Source organism: Eptatretus burgeri, chromosome 9, assembly GCF_056783735.1.
Source record: "Eptatretus burgeri isolate ZD-2024b chromosome 9, Ebu_testis_v1, whole genome shotgun sequence".
NCBI classification, from domain to species: domain Eukaryota; kingdom Metazoa; phylum Chordata; class Myxini; order Myxiniformes; family Myxinidae; genus Eptatretus; species Eptatretus burgeri.
This window is the reverse complement of record NC_140969.1, coordinates 85899732-85923938: the sequence shown is the minus strand read 5'-3', so window position 1 is coordinate 85923938 and position 24207 is coordinate 85899732. Positions and strand designations below refer to the sequence as shown.

General features: G+C 47.6%; 1 protein-coding gene across 2 annotated transcripts in view; it reads left to right on the top strand.

Annotated features, from left to right (window-relative positions):
* Positions 1 to 434: 434 nt before the first annotated feature.
* Positions 435 to 24207, top strand: part of LOC147020527 (choline/ethanolamine transporter flvcr2a-like) — a 121434-nt gene continuing 97661 nt past the window's right edge. For both annotated transcript variants that reach the window (XM_085895945.1, XM_085895944.1), the window contains exons 1-3: positions 435 to 1079; positions 17002 to 17143; positions 17796 to 17933. In XM_085895945.1, the coding sequence (XP_085752071.1) occupies positions 570 to 1079; positions 17002 to 17143; positions 17796 to 17933 (790 nt within the window). In that variant the 5' untranslated portion in view covers positions 435 to 569. The remainder of the gene's footprint in view (positions 1080 to 17001; positions 17144 to 17795; positions 17934 to 24207) is intronic.

Below are 24207 nucleotides of genomic sequence, written 5' to 3'. Positions count from 1 at the left end.
ACTGAAGGACATCGTCATGGCTGAAACAGTTTTTTCTCAACTCCATCATCCTCAAGCGACAAAGAATCACAAGTACACTTAACACACAGCAAAATGTCTTTAAAAGAGAAACATGATTAATTAAAACTTGGCAAATATCATGTGCACTTCAACTGGAGGTTCTTCCACCCCTTTAGCTGCTTCTAAATTGAATGTAGGACGTTAAAACAAAGGTTTATCCACAAGATTCATTAACGATTACTCGGCGATATGTGGCACTAACAATCATTGTAATCATTGCTTACCAAGCTGAACATAAAATTGAAACCACATGCTTCGTGGGGTGTGCCACCGCCACCATGAGCCATGAAGGAACTACCTAGAAGAGGAAGAAGCATTTAGTGGGCGTATTGAATGCACACCGGTCGCATCACCTTCACTTGGGCAAAGTCTACGTCTCGTCATCGTTACACAAGGAATACAAAGTTATGTATACGTATCGGTGCTGTGTGTCGATTTAAGAAAAAAAACTGTTCCGTTTGAATGTGACCGGTGCTGGACCTGGACCACCTCACGGAACACCGCACGGTATGGATGAGCCCCAGGTTCGTGAAAACCGAATCACCGGCTTCAACCTGGAGCCCGCGGATGTCGTCAGCGAAACCCGCGTGTACAAGCGACGTTGGGGAATCCTGGCCCTTTTCTGCCTCCATTCCATGAGCAGCTCCTTCCAGTGGATCGAGTTTTCAATCCTGAACGACGTGTTCACGCGTTTCTACAGCGTCTCGTCGTCGGACATCGACTGGTTGGCGATGACCTACATGATCACCTACTTGCTTCTGATCGTGCCCGTCACTTGGATCCTCTCACATCGGGGTCTTCGATTTATGGCGCTCGTCGCCAACGTCCTCAACTGTCTGGGAGCCTGGATCAAAGCCCTGGGGGTTCGACCCGACCTTTTCTGGGTCGCGGTGCTCGGGCAGACCCTGTGCGGCATTGCTCAGGTGTTCATCCTGAGCATGCCCTCGTTAATTGCCGCCGTGTGGTTCGGCCCCACAGAGGTCTCCACCGCCTGTGCTATTGGCGTCTTTGGTAATCAGGTTCGTACCCGTGGAGAAGCTTCGATAAGTACGCTCATTTGTAAGTGGATGGTGAGGACCATTAATCACTCAAACGCTCGAGCTCGAGCCAAAATGGCATTCATTTCATTCTTTTTAAAGTTTTCAATTATTCACGCAAACCGAGGTTACAATGTGATCCTCTGATCGACAAAACCATCTTTCAATTGCATATTCGTGAAACAACCTCAACAAAGGTGTTTGAACAGCCTTTTACAGTCAACACAGCTCCCCTTGATGCAGGATTTTCTTTTCAATCGAAAGGTTTTTAAAATGGGTGAGACCCCACCCCACCCCAACTCAACCCTCTCTACTTTGGAACGTCCATTCTTGTGTACCTGATGGTCAGGTGTATTCTGGTTTAAGTGCTAAAGGCCGAACCAACTCACAGATTTTATTTGTACACCATCAAGGACAGCTTTACCGTTTAATCACTCTATTTATTGGCCATTGAGGTTCAAGTCCAACCTCAAAACAACTCGTATTTCGGGGAATCTACGCTTTCGAGTGTTAAGACTACACAGCAACGTGGTTGGAGAGATTCAAGCTGACTGTCATACTTGATATTGTACATTCACCCTGAGTGGCCACTTCAATGCCCAAACGAGTTTGTTTTGGAGATATGTTCACTTTGGGAATCGATTTTCTCACGAATGCAGCTGGATTTACCTCCTTTTTCTTGCCATTGTGAGTGCAGAGTGGATTCCCTCCATGAGTTGAGCTGGCAAGTGTGCTGGAGAGATCATCACTCGAACACCTCTCACCCTACCCCACCTTGCCAATTCAACTCCTGAGGGGAATGCACGCCAAAGAGATGACAGAAAAGTGAGCCTGAAACACATCTGTGGATGATTCCCTTCCAAATAAAAGGGGAATGGAGTGGGGAGTGGGGGTGTAATACTGGCATTCCCATGCCGTTGTCGGCTGACTAACACTGTGGGTATCACAATTTAACTGTAATATATTTTCAACAAATCAACAGCAATATCTTTTTCACAAATCAATGATTGTATCTTATCAATAATTCAACTGTAATATCATATTGTTACGGATCTGAAAACCATTTGCATTCAACATACAGATGTCCCAAAAGTCAGTTATGTCGTTAAGTATGTGTGTCATCAGATCCCTTTCCTTTTGTCTAGTGGGAGAATCAAAGGCGTGCGTTGAGATTTCTTTTTAGTTAGGTTATTAAATCTTTACATCCAACAAACCCTCCAATGAACAACCAACAACCATTCCATTCCCCCATCATGATCCACTACCCACCTGCTGTCTACAAGCACTCTGACTTGCCAAGGCAGGGTCTTGCAGCCGTTCCTTGCCGCTTCCACCAACGTTCCTTCCGCAAACGTTGTAACTCTTGCACGACGGCCTGTACAACATCGATACTGTTACTCGTCAAGTATGAACCCGCGTGGAAGACTGGCTGGGGTTTCCCGGCAGGGGCCGTTGCAGCATCGATACTGTTACTCGTCGAGTGTGGCCCCGCGTGGAGGAGTGCCTGGGGTTTCCCGGCAGGGGCCAAGGCCCAGCTCCGGAAAGGTGGGCCATAGGAGCTGTCCAATCAGAGGCGGACAGTGAGGTGTGTTCACCAAGGCCCCTCCCCGCTGAGGGGGGGGTCCATAAATTCCCGAGCACTCTCTGAGGTGGGTGGTCTTTTTGAGGTCTTGGTGAGTCTTTTTGGGGTCTTGGAGAGTCTTTTAAAAGTTATTTTGAAGAGTTTTTGGTGGGCGTTGAGGCGGCGAACCTGCCTCTGCTGGCCCTTTACGAGGAAGGGAAGAGCGACCCCGATCCTCCTCCGTGGACCCCGGCCATTCACCACCCAAGCTCCACCATGAACCTCGAGTCCCACACGTGCGACTGGTGACCAAACCAGTGACCATTGTCAGGTGCCGCATCATGGAGCATGCCCTTCCTCCGACGGTCAGGTACACCACCGAACTCTGACCCAGCTTGTCTCTCTCCTCAGCTGTGAGTGTCCAATAAAGAACTCTGGGTTTCTTTTCATTTTGTGTGTGTGTCTGCGTGTGGGCCCGCCTTTAAGTAGAACTGAATACGTGTTTTTGGATCATTGTAAATACTTCTTGCATATTCGCGTTAAGTCTTGCTTTGCGTCTTCATTTCCTGTAAATAAAACTTGTTAGAAATGCCCCCAGTTCGTTTCCGTCCCTTCTTGCATTGGTCCAGAATGGTTCGGATCTGAGTTTAGCCGGGTTTTTATACCCGATAATCCATTCATTCCAGACGGCACGGCTTTGGCAGTTTCCGCTCGGCTGCACCCGAACCGGAGTTGGTAGTCGGTAGTTGGAACTCTACCGCAGTCGGTAGAGTGACCTGGTTCGAGCAAAATGTGCCGAGGGCGTGGTTTCCCCGGTAGTCGAAATCGCGTAGTTAATTAGGTAAATTGATTATAGACGAATAGACCCAACGCTACGCGATTGAAATATTGGCGACCACGGTCGGTTAAACAACCCGCCGGCTCGCGGAGTTATCTGAGTGACAGCCTACAATTCCAGGGAGTTTGGTGGGAGACGACGCAAACCTCCCCCACCTTGTGGTCGTTCTTGCCACCGACCCCCGGCCCACAACAATATCAACAACAAGCAAATACCACCCGGAGACAAACAACCATCTGGACATAAACACCGCCCGGACACATTCATAGACAACACTGCCTGGAAGTGTCCGGAGCAAAGCTGTCCAGAGACAAACACCGCTTAGACACATTCAGAGACGAACTCCCATCCAGACAGAAACACCGCCCGGACACATTCGGAGACAAACATTCCTCGGACATGTCCAGAGACAAACCCCCATCCAGACATAAACAACGCCCGAACGCGTCCAGACCCAAGCTGTCCCGAGACAAACACTGCTCGGACAAGTCCATCCAGAGACAAACATCCATCTGGACACGTCCTGAGACAAACTCCTGTCCAGAGATAAACAGCGACCAGACACATCTGGAGACAAGCACCACTCGGATATGTACAGAGACAAACTCCCATCCAGACATAAACACCACCCGGACACGATTGGAGTCAAGCCGTCCAGAGACAAACACCGCCCAGATACATCCAGAGACAAACTCCCGTCTGGACATAAACGCCACCCAAATGCGTCTGGAGCCAAGCTGTCCAGAGACAAACACTGCTCAGACACATCCGGAGAAAACTCCCATCCAGGCATAAATACGGTCCGGAGACAAGCACCACCCAGATACGTCCAGAGAAAAACTCTCGTCCAGCCATAAACACCACACGGATAGGTCTGGAGCCAAGCAGTCCAGAGACGAACACTGCTCGGACACATCTAGAGGCAAAAAAAATTTGGCTCAGTAATTTAGAAAATACTGTTATGGTTCTCGGAAGCGCATGCATTCAAACATACAGCTGACCCAAAGTTAGTTATGCCATTAAGTATATGTGTAGACAGATTCCCTCCTCGTGTTTAGTGGGGAATCGAAGGGGTGCGTTGCGATGTTTTTTTAGTTGGGGTAATAAATCTTTATATCCCATCCCCCATCACGATCCACTGTCCACCTGCTGTATCCGAAGGCCCATTGGCCGGGGCAAAATCTTTGTGTTGTGGCTTCTTCTTGATGAGTCCAGACACGCATGGAGGGGGGGGGGCGTGTTTCTTCCAGCATAGCCGAAATTCCGCCCAGAGAGGGCGGACCCATGGAGGCCCTGTCAGTCAGGGCGGAGAGTGGCGTCGGCTTCACCAAGGCCCCTCCCCGCTGAGAGAGATCTATAAATTACGAAGTGATCCTCAGTGTGGAGTCCTTGGCTGGGAGATAAATTACGGCACCATCCTGAGAGGGTAGAGAGAGAATTCTGTGTGGGTCGGCTGTGTTAGCTGGAGTCTGAGGTTGGAGAGAAACAGCGTTGGAACGAGACAGTGGTTGGGAGTGAGACGGTTGGAGTCACGGGTTGCCAAAGAAAGAAGGAGGGTCGTGACGCAGAGGGTCTGCCCGCTTCTCGCCTCGGTGGCCCATCTGTTGCGCTGGTTGAGGGCGCCCGATCTTGACCGAGTCTCTCGTGGGTCCTGTCGGCGGCCCTGATCCCCGTCTCGGACTCCACTCTGCTCCACCCGGGCTCCTTCGCGGACACTGTCTCCATGCGTGTGGCTGTGGGCCGAGCTGCACGACCACTGGCAGGTGCCGCACCACGGAGCATCCCTTCCCTCCAACGTGCAGGTACCCAAAAGAACTGCGACCTCAGCTCACCTCACTCTCTGGCTGCAGGGGTTCTTTGCAATACACCTGAGTTTATTTTCGTCTAAGTGCGCGTCTGAGTGTGTAGCACCGTCTTTAAGTAGAACTGTTTAAGTGTTTGATCATTGTAAATCTTGCCTGTATATCCTGCGATAAGTTTGCTCTGAGTCCTTTTGTAAGTTGATTGTAAATAAACTATAATGATAAATGTTCCCAGTTCGTTTTCGTCTTTTCCTTCATTGGTCCAGCATGGTTCGGATCTGAGTTTAGCCGGGTTTTTACACCCGATAATCTGTTCATCCTCGCTAGTACGTTCTTGGTCGTTCCGCTCGGCTGCATCCGAACCGGAAAGGTAGTTGGTAGTTGGAAGAGTGATCCGGTTCAGGCAAGACGTACCGAGGGCGTAGTTCCCCAGTAGACGACACCGCGTGGTTAATTAGGTAAATTGGTTCTAGCCAAAAAGACCCTACGCTACGCGGTGGAGGTATTGGCATCCACGATCGGTTAAGCGACCCGACGCCTCACGGAATTATCCGTGAGTGACAGCCTACAATTCCGGGAGCCTGGTGGGAGGCGACGTAACTTCCCCCACCTAGCGGTCGTTCTCACCACCGGTCCCCGGCCCGCAACAATAGATTTATATGGCAGACGGCTCAGAAATCGGGTGTTATCAAATATATTTTGCTTTGAAACTCACAAAGAGAAACCAGATAACCTTTGTAAAGCAAATCCACCAACCAATGCTTTCAAAACAGGCGCGAGGACAAAGGAAAACCTGAAAAAACCTCCATAAGATACGGGATGAAACTTTGATACCATGACACCCGCAACAAGCATGGCATGTCCACGCACCCGCGGAGAGTCCGTACAGATCCAAATCTACGCATGCGTACTACGTCCGTGTGTGCTGCATACGTACATCTACCTTGTAGTAACTGTTTACTGTACATCCCGATCAGGACACGAACTGCACAGCTCTCAATTGGAGGATGCTCGGCAAGTGGCTTAAGCACTCAACAAAGCACTCCAACGGAACAACTGCCTTGGCAAGCGATTACCAATTCCAGTGATGCAGCGCGATTGTGTATGTATATATATATATATATATATATATATATATATATATATATATATATATATATATATATATATATATATATATATATACACATATAACATATACATACATGATTGACACCTCCCATGCTTCTGTCGCCAAAGTAGCTGCATAAAGCAACCCAAGCAGACTTACGCAAGCTTTCTGCAGCTACTTTGGCACGAGGAGCATGGGAGGGGTCAATCATTGAGATAATCCCAGCAATCTGGGCATAGTCGATTAGGTGAGAGCTGATTGGCTCTTCCCTCCATTCACAGGTGATTGATGTGGGTGGGTCTATAATATATATATATATATATATATATATATATATATATATATATATATATATATATATATATATATATATATATATATATATTGTTACGACTTTGGAATTCGATTGCACACAACATACAGGTTCCTTTAGTCAGCTATGTCGATAAGTGCTTGTTCCCGAGATAGCTCACCTTTCATTGTTTAAATGTTCAGAAATCGATGAGATGCGCTGCGGATCGATTTAATAGTTTGGGAACGAACAACGGAGACATCCCTCCCCATCTTCTGCGAAGAGGAAGAAGAACCCTGCCGTCCCGTGATTCATGATGTCAACAACTCCCTCCCACCCGTGGTTGAGCGGGGGATGGAGCACGAGGGCATGAGTCATGAGTCACGCTGAGAGCGGGGGAAGGGCGGAAGAGGATAAGGAAGAGATCCTTTCTTTGTTCGTGGGCTGAGTTGGAGAAGGGAGTTGAGGGTAGTCGTTCAGCAGATCTTCGGGTCCTGTTTGGCTTGGGTTGGGGTTGAGGCCTTCGGAAGCTTTTTGCTTCGGCTGGCTCAGTGAGCTTCGGCTGCGGCCTGACTCAGGAGGATGCTTTTTGCTTTGGTGGTTCAGTGAACTTCGGCTTCTGCTTGGCTCGGGAGAGCTTTTTGCTTCCAGCTACTTTGTTTGAAAGAGAGTTGAGCTGGTCGCTTGGCTCGAGCTGCGAGTGGTGGCTTCTTCTTGGTTTGTGGAGCTCTTTGTTCTCCATTTTGGTTCCCGGCTTGGTGCGACTCATCGACCTCTTCTTTGTGGTGGTTCCTCGGTGAAGCGACGCATTGACGGGAAGGATCGGCGCCTCATCTCACCAGCACGTGTTGAGAAGTGCGGGAGGATTCGCGGGAGCTCGGGAAGGATCGCGGCTCACGGCGATTGGATCCAGCTCGCTCTCGCTGGAGCCCGGGTCCGAACAACTTGAAGACCACACGAGGTGGAGAGGTTCGAGATAGGTTCTGGGTTTCAGCTCACCTGTCCTCCGAGCTGGAGCTCGTTATTAAAGGCCTCTGCCACCATTTCTTGGGTGTGTGTGTGTGTGTGTGTGTGTGTGTGTGTGTGTGTGTGTGTGTGTGTGTGTGTGTGTGTGTGTGTGTGTGTGTGTGCGCGCGCGTATGTGTGTCCGTGGGCCCGTCTAATAAGTAGGAAACTGTTAAGTGCTTTGTGTGCTGTAAATGTTTGCATCGCATTTCGTAAAGTCGGTATAGTTCTGCTCTTACGTGCTTCCTTAGTTCCCCATTATTATTAATAAATATCCCAATTGTTAAATGTCTTCAGCTTGTCGCGTCGATTCTTTCATTGACTGAGCATTTCGTGTGTTGGCAGTTAGAAAGCAGTTGGTTCGCCGTTGTAACAGGGGGACATTTGGACCGACGGTTCTCGGCGATTAAGCCGCTCGGAATCGCGCACGGGACAGGCTCGCCTCGGCGGTTTGTTCCGTACGAGTTCTGTCGAGGGTGGAAATACCCGGTAGTTGATCACGTGGGTATTTAGGTACATTGAAGATTGGCAATCGACCCTACCCCACGTGATCTGCCCATTGGCGTATTTCGGTTCTTGTACAAGGACCCGTCACTCGGACTTATCCGGGCGGCGATCTATATTCCGGGCGATCGGTCGGGCCGACTCGACTTGCGCCCCCCCCCCCGGCCCGTAACAATATATACATATACATATATATATATATAAATATATATTGTCGTGGAGGTGGCAGGGTTCGAATCCCGCTACTGTCAGCAGTTGTCATTGGGGTGCTGGGGTTGGAATCCCATGACTTAAATTCGTGGGAGCCAGGCCATTAACACTGACCAACCTCCCAGAACGGTCAAGCGGTCCTTATTCCTATGAGGTGGACACGCTCATTGCCATGGATTTCAGCGCGCGCTCGAAGGGTATGGTGGATGGCAACAACACAGTGTCCCATATATTATGAGGGAAGATGACAGAGCCCAGTGAGGGCAATGGCGGATGGAGGAGTTCTTTGAGTGGAACGGAAGGAGGAACGGAAGGACAGCACGAGGGGGTTTGATCCGCGAATCCCACGACAAATACACGAAATGCGGTTTCTTTAGAAGTGAATACATTTAATGAAACAGATATTTGTGCTGTATGGGGATTGGATGCTTGTAGTCACGTGGTTGGGTTTTATATTATGGCTCGCCCGCGAGGAGGCTTTTGCAGTGTACTCTCGCGCGCATGCAATAAAGCAGAGTTGTTTCTGGCTCCCGTGTCTGACTGCTTCTCAGACACAGCAATATTGTCGCGCGAGAGCGAGCTGGATCCAATCGCCGAGCAGCAATCCTTCCCGAGCTCCCGCAAATCCTTCCGGTGCTTCTCAACACGTGCTGGTGAGACGAGGCGCCGAACCGTCGCTTCCCCGAGGAACCACCTCCACGAAGAGGTCGATGAGTCGCACCAAGCCGGGAACCAAAATGGAGAACGAAGAAGAAAAAGAAGAAAAAGAAGAAAAAGAAGAAAAAGAAAAAGGAAGAAGAAGAAGAAGAAGAAGAAGAAGAAGAAGAAGAAGAAGAAGAAGAAGAAGAAGAAGAAGAAGAAGCCACCATTCGCAGCTCGATCCGAGCAACCGGCAAAGCTTCCTTCCAAGACAGAGCAGCTCGAAGCAAAATGCTCTCCCGAGCCAAGCAGAAGCCGAAGCTCACGGAACCATCAAAGCAAAAAGCCTCCAAAAAGCCTCCTCCCGAGCCAGGCCTCAGCCGAAGCTCACCGAGCCAGCTGAAGCAAAAAGCTTCCGAAGGCCTCAACCCTAACCCAAGCCAAACAGGACCCGAAGGTCTGCTGAGCGACTACTCTCTGCCGAAGCAAAAAGCTTACTACTCAACAACAAAGAAAGGATCTCGTCCTTATCCTTCTCCGCCCCCCCCCACTCCCCCACAACCAGCATGACTCATGCCCTCGTGATCCATCCCCCCCTCAGCCACGGGTGGGAGGGAGTTGTTGACATCATGAGTCATGGGACGGCAGGATTCTTCTTCCTCTTCGCAGAAGAGGGGGAGGGATGTCTCCATTGTTCGTTCCCTAACTATTAAATCAATCCGCAGCGCATCTAATCGATTTCTGAACATTTAAACAATGAAAGGTGAGCTATAGAGGGAACAAGCACTTATCGAGATAGCTGACTAAAGGAACCTGTATGTTGTGTGCAATCAAATTCCCAAATTCGTAACACTACCCCCTCCCCTTTTTACAGACTTGTCCCGAGTCATCAAATTTTCGTGTTACCAGCATGTGTAGGTTTTCCCCAAGTACGTTCTACCTTCAGATCCCTGAGTGCAACATTTCTTTATACGTGTCCCAAAAATAAATAACCTAATGCGCTGCGTAACTCACTAAACAAACTCTCAGACTCATTCGGACAACTTAACTAAAATTGCCGGCGCTAAAACAAACATGCAGGTGAGGTTCCACGTATTTACAATTTTCACTCAACTTATCCATTACTTAACCATGGCCCAGGACTTGTGATCTGTGAAAGGGGAAAGGCAAGTCATTTCAAAGTTCATTGGTTCAGGGGAATGGATGGAGATGGTCGCAAAACAAAAATGGACTGGATGCACAGGCTGCCTGCAGGGCAGTGCTCATAAAACTGGATGGTCCTGGCGCATATGGTGATGGATGGACACAGGGGCAAATGCAAACAAGGGCTAGCAGGCATGGGGTCTTGACAGAGGCAGGCAAACTAGGCATGGCAAGGTAAGGCCACGCAGAACAGGCGGCTGCAGCACAACAGGCCGACAGGTGAAGCTGACCGGCCTCTGGTGTGGTTCCATCAGGTCCTGAGGGAGTGCGGTGGTGCCGGCCGCTCTGAAGACGGGCTCGGACCTTGCCTACTGTCTCCCTCCCACTCTATCGCCTTTGCCAGTCTCCGTCCATACCCACTCCTTTAGTTTGCCACAAAACACAACAAAATTTCACCCCTCTTTATATAATTTCTTTCCCTTTTATAATTGTCTCCCTAACCCCCTTTATAGTCATTGCCCGGCTAACCTATCCTGTCAACCGAGCTTACTCCCAACCCCGACGTTCCCTCTCTGGACGGGAATAGGGAGAGACTAGTGTCCTGTCTCGAGGCCCAACGAAGCCTCAGAATGGCCTCCTCAGAGTTCAGCGATCTACCAAGGTGAGTCCAGCAGCCGACAACGAGCGAAGGGGTACATCTACTATGTACCCTAACATTTATTAACCTGAAACTACCCCGGGGCTTTCAAAAAACGCCTCGCACTTTAAAACTATCGGTTCTAAAAACCATGATTCCTGTCGCCGGTGTTGGTGTCCATTATAAATTTGGGCCTTGCCCTCGCACAATTTCTTGGCTGGGCAGCGTGGCTCAACTGGCAGGAACTCCCCCTCTGCCGAACTCTAACCATGGCACCCCCAGGCCCGCAGGCTGTCTCCGAGCCTAGCTGCTCCCTACAACGTGGGGGGAGGGGTAGTGGGGGTTACCCTCTCTGGCATTGCCCCCCTCCGATGCCCACGTAGCGTGTTGATGCCCCGGGTCCCTTTCCGAGGGTCGCCCGTGCCCACTACACTATCTCGGCCCCTCTTGGGCCCTTGGCCTACTCTGGCCGACTAGTCCGGTGCCCGGGGTGCCCACTGAACAAATACTCAACTTTCCACAGCCACGCTCCCAGCCGGACCATGAACTCTTGCACCCCTTCAAATGGGTTTCGTGTCTTCTCTCGACACCAATAACAAAACGACCTCCTGTTAGTAAATTTAACGACCCACAAATTAACATTAAACTGACCCCAGGGTCACTTGGGTGGGAATCACTCCTCCCCCCAACCAGTCATCACACCATGCATACCACATTTGCTCCACTCACACACCTGGGCCCACTGTCCCACACTCATTCCATTTCACAAATTTACATAAACACTCTATACTGCCATCCTTCCTAATTAAATCCCCTAACTAACTCGTGCTCCCTCGTCATCCCTTATTCTCATACAAGTCCATTTACTCTACGTCGCTAAGCTACGCACCCTCTACACATTTCCATGGGTGTCCAAGTCTCCAAAAATCCAAAAATTCCCATTTCTAAATCTGAACTAAAATCCCTCTAACTAATCCATTCCACGGGCTCCATGAGGAACAACCCATGTCCCCATGAAGCCGGTCTAACTATCGCTAACCCATCCCCCTAACTAGTACTTCCTGTGCCCCCTAACAGGGGGGTCTTCCACCCCCTGCCTGGGGCTCATGTCCACTCGAAGTGGCGAGGCTCGCTTTACTTCTTTTTATTCTTCTTCTTGCGCATACCAGCGCGGAAACTCACAGCCTGCGCTCTTTCCCGTGACGTCATGGCAGCTGCTCGCGCTTCGTGCATCTCGTCCCTTCTTGGACGGTAACATCCGGCAGGGATTCCCTTCTGCCGGATTTCAACCATGGAGCCACGACGTCACTGCGCATCCCAAAGCAAGCCCTGCATTCGAGGGGTTCCCCACGCGAACACATGTGCTCTGTTCGTCGGAGCTTTACAATCACTCTCGCGTGGAGAACCCGTCCGGTCCAAATCCATTATCCAGCCTACCTTCTGTCCGTCCACAGGATTGGCTAATTCACCGCATGCGTTTCCGGACCGGGTTTCATTCGCGTAGCCGCGCACGTGGCGGCCTTGTGCGTTGCACGACACGGACCCCGCGCGCGCTGCCGTGCAAACCCGGCACGGTCCCCAATGCAGCTACGGCCGCTACTCGGCCTTTGTCCACCGTCAGGCACCGTCTTTGTCGCACTCTCACGCACACACTCCTGCATGCCACAACGCTCACACACCTCGCCATGACACTCGGACATGCGGTTGCATGTTCGCGCATGCCAACCGCCATCTCCCTCACATACAGTGCTCTCACACATGTGGTCTCTCTCACACACGCTGTTCCTTCCACCCTCGGTGTTTCTCTCACATACTTCGAAACCACACACGCTGTTTCCCTCGCACACTCTGTTCCTTCCACACTCGGTGTTTCCTTTACACACGGCGTGCTGGGAAGTACGCATTTCGGCACACTCGCAACCACGCACACCATTTTACTCACACATGCGGTCCCTTTCACACAACGCCTTTCACCCAAGCTATGCGTGCTTTTCAGCACACTTTTCGGCTCACTCGTACACACACACACATACACACACACACACACACACACACACACACACACACACACACACACACACACACACCGGGACGACCACGCTGGGGATTTGCGTCACCACAAGGGTTCCCGGGGCCTTCATACCCCCCAAGCTTTGTATGCACCCGTCAAAAGCACTCGCCCCATCTACCTCGCAAAGCTTGACCGGACCCACCTGGTCGAGATCCGCTTCAAGGGAGCATAGCGTCTCCCTCCATTCCTGAAGGAGGCTATCCGGCTGCTTGCACCGGGTCACGAGACATTCCCCGAGCTCACCCTCATCGTCCTCCACTACCTCTGTGTGTGTGCTCGTCTTTCACCCCGTCTTTATCATGTAGTCTCTCCTCTACTTTTTCTATCTCCCGCATCTCTATACATTTTATTTCCTTGTTCATTATTTCCGTTTCTTCCTGGCTCCATTTTCCTTCCCATTTGAGTCGTTCTTCCTCTCTGAGCCCCCTTAGCTGTTAGTTATCTTTCCGGAGTTTTTCCATCTCCGTGGACTCCAATTTTGCTCTCTCCTCGAGTTGGTTAATTTCAAATTCATATAGTTTTTGTTTTCTACCCCACAGTCTCTCACGTTCTTCATTCTCCAATCTCATCGTTTCTTTCAATTGGCCGATCTCTTTTTTTCCCTGTTTCATTCGTTCTTCCTTCACTATCTCCGCATACTTCAACCTTGCTTTCTTTTTTTAATTTATTTCACCCCTTGTCCCTCACGCTCTTCATTCTCCAATCTCATAGTTTCCTTCAATTGGCCGATCTCCTTTTCCTGTTTCGTTCGTTGTTCTTTCACTATCTCTGCGTACTTCAACCTTGCTTTCTTTTTCAGTTGTTCTTGTCTTTCTTTTTTTATTTCTACTCCACCGTCTCTCTTGTTTTTCATTCTCCAATCTCATCGTTTCCTTCAATTGGCTGATTTCCTCTTCCTGTCTCATTCCTTGTTCTTTCAGTATTCTTTCTTGCATCTCATTCTTTAGTCTTGCTTTGGCTTCTAATTGTTCGATCTGCACAGTGTGGTTCCTTCACGTTTCATTCTCCGTTCTCGTTCTTTCCTTTCTTAACATCCTCAGTTCGTTTTGTAATTCTCTCTCTCTGCTTTTTCTATCCCGGGAGATACTAATTTGCTCCTCCTCCTTTCTTTTATTCAGTTCGCTCGCCTTTTGCAACAAAAACCCACGCAACCGATCTACTTCCGTCGTTTCCCTATGTAGTTCCTCGACTGTGCTGGCTAATTCCTCATTCAGCTCCCAAATTCGTTCCTGGGCATCGGCCAATTGTTGTGACTCCCCATGAACGCAATCCTCCTGAACCTCGCCTGCGCGCCGCCGTATCTCGTCCAATTTAATGGCAAACGAATGCAATTATTTTGTATATTTATCACCACACTTCCACTCCCCCAAGGCATTCGACACTCGTTCGTGAAGTTCGCCCATGTATGCAACGGCGCCCTGCCTCGCCTGCCATGCCCACGTGGTTTGAAACAGTGGCTGGGAGCACCCGCCTCGTGTCGTGCCGTTCGCTGCGCTATTAATAGCAGCCCGCTCACGACTCATGCCACGCTGAGGTGCGATCGAGCCTCGATTGTGCGACTCCGTTTGCCAGCAAAGTTCGTGCTCAGTGTATGAGGGTGAGCGCCCCAACTGATTATAATTGGTGGTGGGGTTATAAAAAGAACCGTCCCAGGCCATGGATCCTACATCAAAACATATTTCTAATCCACCCTCCACCCGTTCGCCTTGAAACGCCATCTTGCTTCCCGGAATAAATTTAAAGCCTGCAATTTAATGGAACCGGAGGGTCGCCTCACACACCCTTGATCCAGTTCCGTTAATTTAGTGTGGAGGGGATGAATCTGACCCCACGTCCTGACACCAGTATTGTAGATTTCCCGGACGTTCCGGATCAAATTGCCGTTTATATCTCAACGGAACCGCTTAAAAACGAGCCGCTTAAGCAGCTCGCTCCCTTTTGGGATAACCAAGCGGGTATTATCGCCAGACCTCGCCGGACCCGATTCTATTTATCGGTTATTTAAAAACCAACTATATTCCTAGTGCAAGATGGGGCAGTTCAATGAGGGAATGGACGCAACGAACAGGTTTACATTCACACAAAGACATTTATTATAATAAAGCACGTATGCAATTAAACAAGGGAAAACACGTATGCACCTATACAAGCAACAAAAGTATGACAAAAGAACTACAACCGTCTACATATTATGTACACTCACTTGCACTTAACAGCAGTTCCTACTTATTAGACGGGCCCACGGACACACGTACACACGTACACACACACACACATGCCCAAGAAATGGTGGCAGAGGCCTTTAATAACGAGCTCCAGCTCGGAGGACAGGTGAGCTGAAACCCAGAGCCTATCTCGAACCTCTCCACTTCGTGTGGTCTTCAAGTTGTTCGGACCCGGGCTCCAGCGAGAGCGAGCTGGATCCAATCGCCGAGCCGCGATCCTTCCCAAGCTCCCGCGAATCCTCCCGCACTTCTCAACACGTGCTGGTGAGACGAGGCGCCGATCCTTCCCGTCGATGCGTCGCTTCCCCGAGGAACCACCTCCCGTGCTTCTCAACACATGCTGGTGAGACGAGGCGCCGAACCTTCCCGTCGATGAGTCGCTTCCCCGAGGAACCACCTACACGAAGAGGTCGATGAGTCGCACCAAGCCGGGAACCAAAATGGAGAACAAAGAGCTCCACGAACCAAGAAGAAGAAGCCACCACTCGCAGCTCGAGCTGAGCGACCGGCTTAACTTCCTTCCAAACAGGGCAGCTTGAAGCAAAAAGCTCTCCCGAGCCAAGCAGAACCGTCAAAGCAAAGAGCCTCCAAAAAGCCTCCTCCCGAGCCAGGCCTCAGCCGAAGCTCACTGAGCCAGCCGAAGCAAAAAGCTTCAGAAGGCCTCAACCCTAACGCAAGCCAAGCAGGACCCGACGTCTGGACGACTCCCCTCAACTCCGTTCTCCAACTCTGCCCTTCCAACTCTGCCCACGAACAAAAGAAAAAGATCTCCTCTTATCCTTCTCCCACCCTTCCTGTCGCTCCCAGCCTGACTCATGACTCATGCTCCATCCCCCACCCCCCCCCCCCGCTCAACCACGGTTGGGAGGGAGTTGTTGACATCATGAGTCACGGGACGGCAGGGTTCTTCTTGCTCTTCGCAGAAGAGGGGGAGGGATGTCTCCATTGTTCGTTCCCTAACTATTAAATCGATCTGCAGCGCATCTAATCGATTTCTGAACATTTAAACAATGAAAGGTGAGCTATCTCGGGAACAAGGACTTATCGACATAGCTGACTAAAGGAACCTGTATGTTGTGTGCAATCGAATTCCAAATTCGTAACAATATTTTACCCTATCTGCCTGCCTCATCATCTTACAAAATTGAAAATCATTCCAAACAGGAAACCACTGTGTTTTTTGAAGGATGTTATAAAGGACAAAAACAACAGACACGAAGAACTAATGTGATGTGTTCGATTCGGTGATTTAATAGACGCTGGGAAAACCCCGAATTTATTTATTGACATGCCTTTAAACCTCTCTAAACCTCTATTTGAATTATATTGCCCTATACTTGAACACTGTAGAATACAAATTGCCTTCATAATACTTCTAAGAACCTCCAGTTTTGCAGTACTTGGACAAGTTATTTCGGTCGGTGTATATAATTGGAGCCGTCAAGCGCAGCCCTTGGGAAAGTGGGCGTGGCCTGTGAGTTCGGGCAGTATCGTGGTGAAGCAGAGGCTGTTGATATGTTTATGTATGATGCCAATTGACGCTGCATTCTATGGGGATCAATAAAGCCTCCATCTCCTAAACTGTGACTCAATGTTGACTTATTAGAGTGTATAAGGGTGGTGTATAAGACTGCTTCAATAACGCTAAACTTCTAAAAAAAATTTTAACGATGTTTAAAAACACTTTTATTAAAATTAAAGTATATACGTAACACTGTGCAGGATATAGTGTTCTATGAACTCTCTAGTTACCATTGCTCTTGTTTGCGTTACTGATTCACCTCGTATTTATTCTGTTGTACATAGCTATCCTTTGTGCCTTAGCTATCCTTTCATCCTCTGACTTGTATCCACCTTTATCCACAGATTGGCACAGCTATTGGGTTTCTTGTGCCTCCTTTGCTTGTTCCAAATGAGAGTAATGATGGCCACCTTGCATGGGATATTCGCCTCCTGCTCTACGGCATCGCTGCCTTCAATTCAATCATTCTGATTCTCATCATCCTCTGTAGGTTCTTTCATCCTTATGCTATTTATTACTGTTTGTCACATCCAAAGAAAATATCTCAACTTCTTGGTGATCTTAATGTTATACAAATACGGAATGCAAATCCAAAAGTTTATACAATGAAAACGAGCCCTGTTTGAACAAAACATTATTACAAGTAATCACGAGTTGTCTGGTCCTTACTTCGATCAGCGTTGAGTAAAAAATACCCTGAAGAATGTGCTGCATGATAAGGCCTCTCATCCTTAGAGATGACGCAAAAGCTGCTGTTCTCTCTGTGAGCAATATGGCATTTATCAAAACTCAGGGTATTTTTTCACGAGTGTAATATTTTGGGCCATTCCCATACATCCTGCCAGGATATTAAATAGTATACTTTGTATGTGAATTGCAAGTACATTGATAGAAAAAGGAATAATACATACAGCATATGTGATATGAACTTTCATTCTGCTCACCATGAACCATCATTTCAAGGAGGAATGCCAAACAGGCCAACCCACACTTGCTTAAAATGGTGTCATTGTAGATGGCATAATCGCAATGATGGAAATATTAACTTTATAAACTGCAGCAATGACACTGAAATCAGTTGAGACAACATGGGATTGATCATAATGATGATGGTGCTGTCCGGTTTGTATGTGCACAGTTTACGAGGATAAACCTCCTCACCCACCAAGTGTTGCCCAAGCAACAGCGATGACCAATACTACAAGAGAGTCCTACAAGGAATGTATCAGCAGCCTCATTCATAATAAGGATTTTCTGCTGCTCGCCTTCTGTTATGGTATGTCCAGCAGGTTTGAATCCAAATTATCTCTGCGCAATGATGTACTTTCTGAGTTAAACAGGTGACCTACCAGCTGGACTTCCTGAGCTGAAACAATGGATGAAATCAACAAAACGTTGATTGAGGTTTGCTAACTGCCACGAGAAGCAATGAGAAGCTGATGTTTTGGGCCTTAACCTCAATTCATTCAATTACTCCTTGCTTCCGATGGTATTGAACACTTATTGATGAACGTCTTTCATTTAGTCGGCACACAAAATTTCCGTGCTTCCCTATTGTCTCGGGTCGCTCACCTGCATTTCTTTTTCATTTATGGATGTTTTCCAATAATTCTGTAACATTTCCTTGTGTAACGGCTTCAATGTCCATCGGCACACAAAATTTCATCTTTCTACGTCACCTAGAAGGCACGGATGTTGAATATCAGTCAATGGTGAGAAAGAGCTTTACATATTAGATTTTCTAGGGGTGTGTGTGTGTGTGTGTGTGTGTGTGTGTGTGTGTGTGTGTGTGTGTGTGTGTGTGTGTGTACCGATGGAGGACATGTGTGTGTGTGTAATATATATATATATATATATATATATATATATATATATATATATATATATATATATATATATATATATATATATATATATATATATCTTTTTCTTCTTCTTTCAGCTGCTCCCGTTAGGGGTCGCCACAGCGGATCATCCGTATGATCCACAGTGTGATTTGGCACATGTTTTACGCCGGATGCCCTTCCTGACGAAACCTTGGTCGCCTCTTACGACACAGGGATCCTATATATATATATATATATATAAATATATATATATATATATATATATATATATAGATATATATATATATATATATATTTATATATATATATATATATATATATATATATATATATGTATATATATGTATATATATATATATAGTTACGGGCCGGGACGTCGGCCGTGAGCGCGACCGCTAGACGGAGCCGCAAGTCGGCTCAACCAAACCGATTGCCTGGAATAAGTCCGGAATCGACGGGTCCTTGTTTTGGACCGTGAAGGGCCAATGTTTCCACCACGTGGTACAGGGTTATTTGCCAAATCTTCAAAATACCTAGAGACCACGTGGCGATCTACCGATCCTCCACACCCTCGACGGAACTCGTACGAAACAAGCCGCTTAGCATGCTCGTTCCGTGTGAGATTCCGAGCGGTTTAATCGCCGAGAACCGTTGGTCCAAATGTCCCCTTACGGCAGCACAATGGCCTTGCTAATCTTCCTCAGCACTAGACATGCTCAGTCAATGAAAGAAGGAACGTGGATGAGCTGAAAACATTTAACAATTGGGGTTTATTTATACTGCAATGGGGAAATGAGGGGAGTACATAAAGCAGAGCTATACCGAATACAAGAAATGCAATGCAATTATATACAGCACACAAAGCACTTAACAGTTTTCTACTCGTTAGACGGGTTTACGGACACACATACGCACACACACACCCAAGAAATGGTGGCTGATGCCTTTAATACGGACTTCAGCTTGGAGGGACAAATGAGCTGAAGCCCAGGACCTATCTGGGACCTTTCCACCTCGTGTGGTCTTCCAGCTGTTGGGAACAGGCACCAGCGAGGGCGAGCTGGTTCCAACCACCGCGAGCCGCGATCCTTTCCGAGCTCCAGCGGATCCCCTCGCGCTCAGGAACACGTGCTGGTGAGACGAGACGCTGATCCTTCCCGAAGATGTGTCGCTTCCCCGAAGAACCACCGACCAAGATGAGGCCAAGGAGTCGCACCAAGCCAGGAACCAAGCAGAGACCACGAAGAGCTCCACAAACCAAGAAGAGGCAGCCGAACCAGACCACGAAGCAGAGCAAAAACCGAACCAGCACCAGAACAACCCCCTCGAGCTAAGCAGAGGGTCCCCATCTTGTGCCTCTCAGCCCCACCTCGCTTCCGGCGTGACTCATTCGCATTAGTGCGCCGCCCCCCCCCCCCCGCGCAACCGCGGGTGGGGGCTGTTTACCTTGCTTTCTGCCAGACCCGCCCCAACCGTCATTCCTGTTCACGCTGTTGAATATCGGGACGGGAGGGTTCTTCTTCTTCTTCTTCTTTGCGGAGGAGGGTCGTTCTTCTTTGTTGTTGTTCTGATTGAACCCTAACTATTAAAATAAATCACAGCGCATTTACATAGATTTCACCATTGAATAATGGAAGGCGAGCTATCTATAGAACATGTACTTACCGAGATAACTGAGCTAAAGGACCCGAATGTTGAGTGATCGATTTCCAAATTCGTAACACTTCCCCCTCCCCTTTTTACAGACTCTTCCCGAGTCGTCAAATTTTCGTGTGACCAGCATGTGTAAGTTTTCCCCTAGTACATTTTACCTTCGGATCCCTGAGTGCGACATTTCTTTATACATGTCCCAAAAATAAATAACCTAATGCACTGCATAACTAACTAAACAAACTCACACAGACTCATTCGGACAACTTAACTAAAATTGCCAGCGCTAAAACAAACATGCAGGTGAGGTTCAACGTATTTACAACCTTAACTTATCTATTATTTTACACTAACCATGGCCCAGGACCTGGCATCTGTGGGGAAGAAGGCATGGCAAAGTTAGTTACAGTTTGTGAGGGTGAGTGCTCCACAGCTGATGGTCAGATGTCTTCAGGGCTTGCTCAACAGGTCCCTTTTTTTTTTCCTTAGTCTTCAGCTGCTGGAGACAACTCACCCTAACCCGGCATGCCATATGCCATCCCACAGGCCATTTGAAGGGGGTAGCTCGGCTGCCCAAATGCAGTCTCTGGCTCCCTTGTGCAAGAACAGGGAGGTAGCCGGCTGCCCAGTGCAGTCCCTGGCTCCTCCTTGACATTAACTGGATGGATGATGCAGCAGATGGAAGACGCAAAACACTAAAAAAAATGGACTGGATGGATGCAAAACACAAAAACGGTGCACGGGCTGCACCAATGCAGTCCCCGTGTGCGGCTGCCTGCAGGACAGTCCTTGCAAAACTGGATGATCCTGGCGCACATGGTGATGAATGACACACGGGCAAATGCAAGAAGGGTAGCAGGCATGGGGTCATGGCAGAGGCAGGCAAACAAGGCATGGCAAGGCAAGCCCATGCAGAACAGGCGGCTGTAGCACAACAGGCTGGCAGGTGAAGCTGGCCGGCCTCTGGTGTGGTTCCATCAGGTCTGGAGGGAGTGCGGTGGTGCCGGCCGCTCTGAAGGCGGACTCAGACCTCGCCTACTGTCTCCCCCCACTCTATCGCCTTTGCCTGTCTCTGTTCATACACATTCCCTTAATTTGCAACACAACACAACAAAATTTAGCCCCTCATTATTTTTATTATTTTTATTTCCCTTTTATAATCGTCTCCCTAACTTGGCCAGCGGTAAACCTCGATAAAGGGCTATATTTTAGGAGTTTAATCAACCGGCTTGACACAAAGCTACAACAGGTCTCATATGAAAGATGGTGATCTCAGTCACACATTTAGCCTTGTTGTCCTCATATTTTGGTGTGCTGTCCATGAAATATTCGCATTCGGCATTGTTGGCCTAACAAGAAAGGAGTCTGCACTACTTCGGTGGACAATCACATGACAAAGCTTGGGAGAATATGCATCTGCCATACAATCCAGAAGTGGGACCATCCACAAGGATGACATGGGTCATGAACAAATGCGCCCTGCAGCTCTGAACCGTGATGGACAGCATGTACAGCGATTGATTTGTCATGTCGAAGACAATATGACACATCCGTTCCGGACCACTAATCATCCAGATGAACATCTTGTGAATATATCAAGTGGTGTCATCGCTTCCAAGGAAATTCAGAAGTCTTTGTTGTCTGTCCACGACCTGGAGAAAAGACAGATGGAAGAGTAAATCACAGAAACTCTTTGCACTGGGGGGGCAGAGAAGCATGTACCAGCCAATCCCAAAATCCAAACTCAAAACGTTTTCGATTTCCAAAAAGAAAACAAAAATCCTGCTTTTAGGTCAGAAAGCATTGGTTGCAATCAACCCGGAAATGGTTTTCCGCCGTGCTTTGCTATTGACTCAAGTCCACCCTGACCTGAACATGAAGCACGTCCGGAGCTATTCCATTACGTCTGTTCCGACATCTATCTTTCATGAAGATGTAGTCCAGGCAATCTGAGTGATATAGGGGGTCCACTGAGAACAAATTGCAACAGTTTCGCAAGAAAGTTTTTTTTGGTACATATACATGTTGTGAAAGACATACTAAAAGTATAGGTGAATAAATTTGGTGGAACAATATGTGGCAGCCATTTTAAAAATGGCCGCTGTTGAAAATTTCAATATTTTTTATATTCTTATATTTGCTATTTTAGGTCATTAAATGGCCATATATGATTAAATTTGTACTGCAGCCTATGAACTTGGGTTATTATCTTATAGTTAGCATAATAAAATTTCATATTTGATCATCCCTTCATTAGCATACATCCAATATGGCCACCAATTTTTTTCCAATTTTCATGATTTTGGAACCAAATCAGATATAATCTTGCTTTTATCTCTATTTCTAGGTATTCATGGAAGGAGAATATATTTAGATCAATATTAATCCATTTCAGACCTTCCTTTCTGTACAGATGGCCCATTTAGGGGCGCTGAAGTACGGCAGTACTCGTGAGTGAAAACCAGCTTTTTGGACGACCGCTGTGAAGATATGTGAAAAATTGTAGTAAAACACCAAATTAGCCACAAACGAGTTTGAGGAGAGGCTTAGTAAATTTTGATATAGTAACAAGCGTGTGAAAATCCAAAATGGACGCCACGCAGATCAATTATTGTTATAACTTTGTAAATATTTGTCGCAACAACATAAATGAGGTGTCCTTCTGTATGTTTTCAGACACAAGGAACCTCATGGAACCATTGTTTACTTGATAAAATTTATGGAAACCAACAACCATCTCACATTTTTTTTACTTCACTTATTATTTACTCAAGAACAATGAGTGCAAGAAGACATACTGAATTCATGGAGTGCTGAAGTCTGATCCAACCACATGGAGCAAAGCGGGACATAGTTAAGAATACTTAAGGTACTATTTTGTATTTTCAGCATTTTACTGTTGTTATAATTAAGAGCTGTTAAGATACTAAATCTTAAGATCTACTTGCACAATATGCATAATATTATGCTATGCTTACTTGTATTGCAGGATGGCTAGCACATGTGTATTTTGCAAGGAGTCAGTGACAGATGAAAAGCCCATTGTGACATTGGGAGCAAAAGGGTGTGAAAGTATTCTCAGAGCAAGCGAAAGTCGTCAAAGTGACATTACAGTAAACCCTAGAGACATTGTCCACATTAAATGCAGAAGAGAATATATAAACCCCCATGTGATCAGTGCATACAAAAGAAAACAAGCTGGCAGTCTATCTCGTAAAGATGATCCAAAATCTGCCCTGAGATCAACTGAGACACCCTTCGACTACAAGACTGACTGTTTATTTTGCGGTTGTTCGGATCCATATGAAGGTCGCAAACAAGAATGGAAGCTCACTCCAGCCAGGTCGATGGATTTTTCGGCCAAAGTTCTTACAGCATGTGACAGCTTCACTAATGACTGGGTGGATACGGTTCGTGCCCGTGTGCTGTATGCAATAGACTTACCAGCAGCAGATGCAGTCTATCACCAACTGTGCAATGTCAACTTTAGAACGGGAAAACACGTTCCTCAAATCTTTGTGCCAAAGGATGATCCACGAGCATCGAAATACACTCGAATGAGCGGTCGACCCAAGGATGTGATCAGAAATGAAGCGTTTCTGAAAGTAGCTGACTATTTGGAGCAAAACGATGATGAACAGATAACTGTCAACGACCTGGTTGAGAAAATGAACGAATACACGGAACCAGAAGAATGCGAATGCGACCCGTACAGCTCCAAATACATGAAAAGTTCAGAGAGGTCTTGGGCTGGTTTTTCAACTGATTTGATCATCGAGCAATATCTGATGCGCAGCATAAAGTAGTCCTTCTAAGATAAAGCAACACTTTGGTGAGAAGATTGTCTTCACAGAGATAAATGGAAAACCCAATGTAGTCACATTTGTAAGCACTGCTGCACGGATCCTACAGGACTTCCATTACCAACAGAAACACCGTGTGTTGGATGAAACAATCCACATCATTGAGACCGCAGAAAAGCTAATCAAACAGGATATCAAGGATGTGAATCAGTCCAATGATACCTATCCTACTTATAGCAAAATATCATCT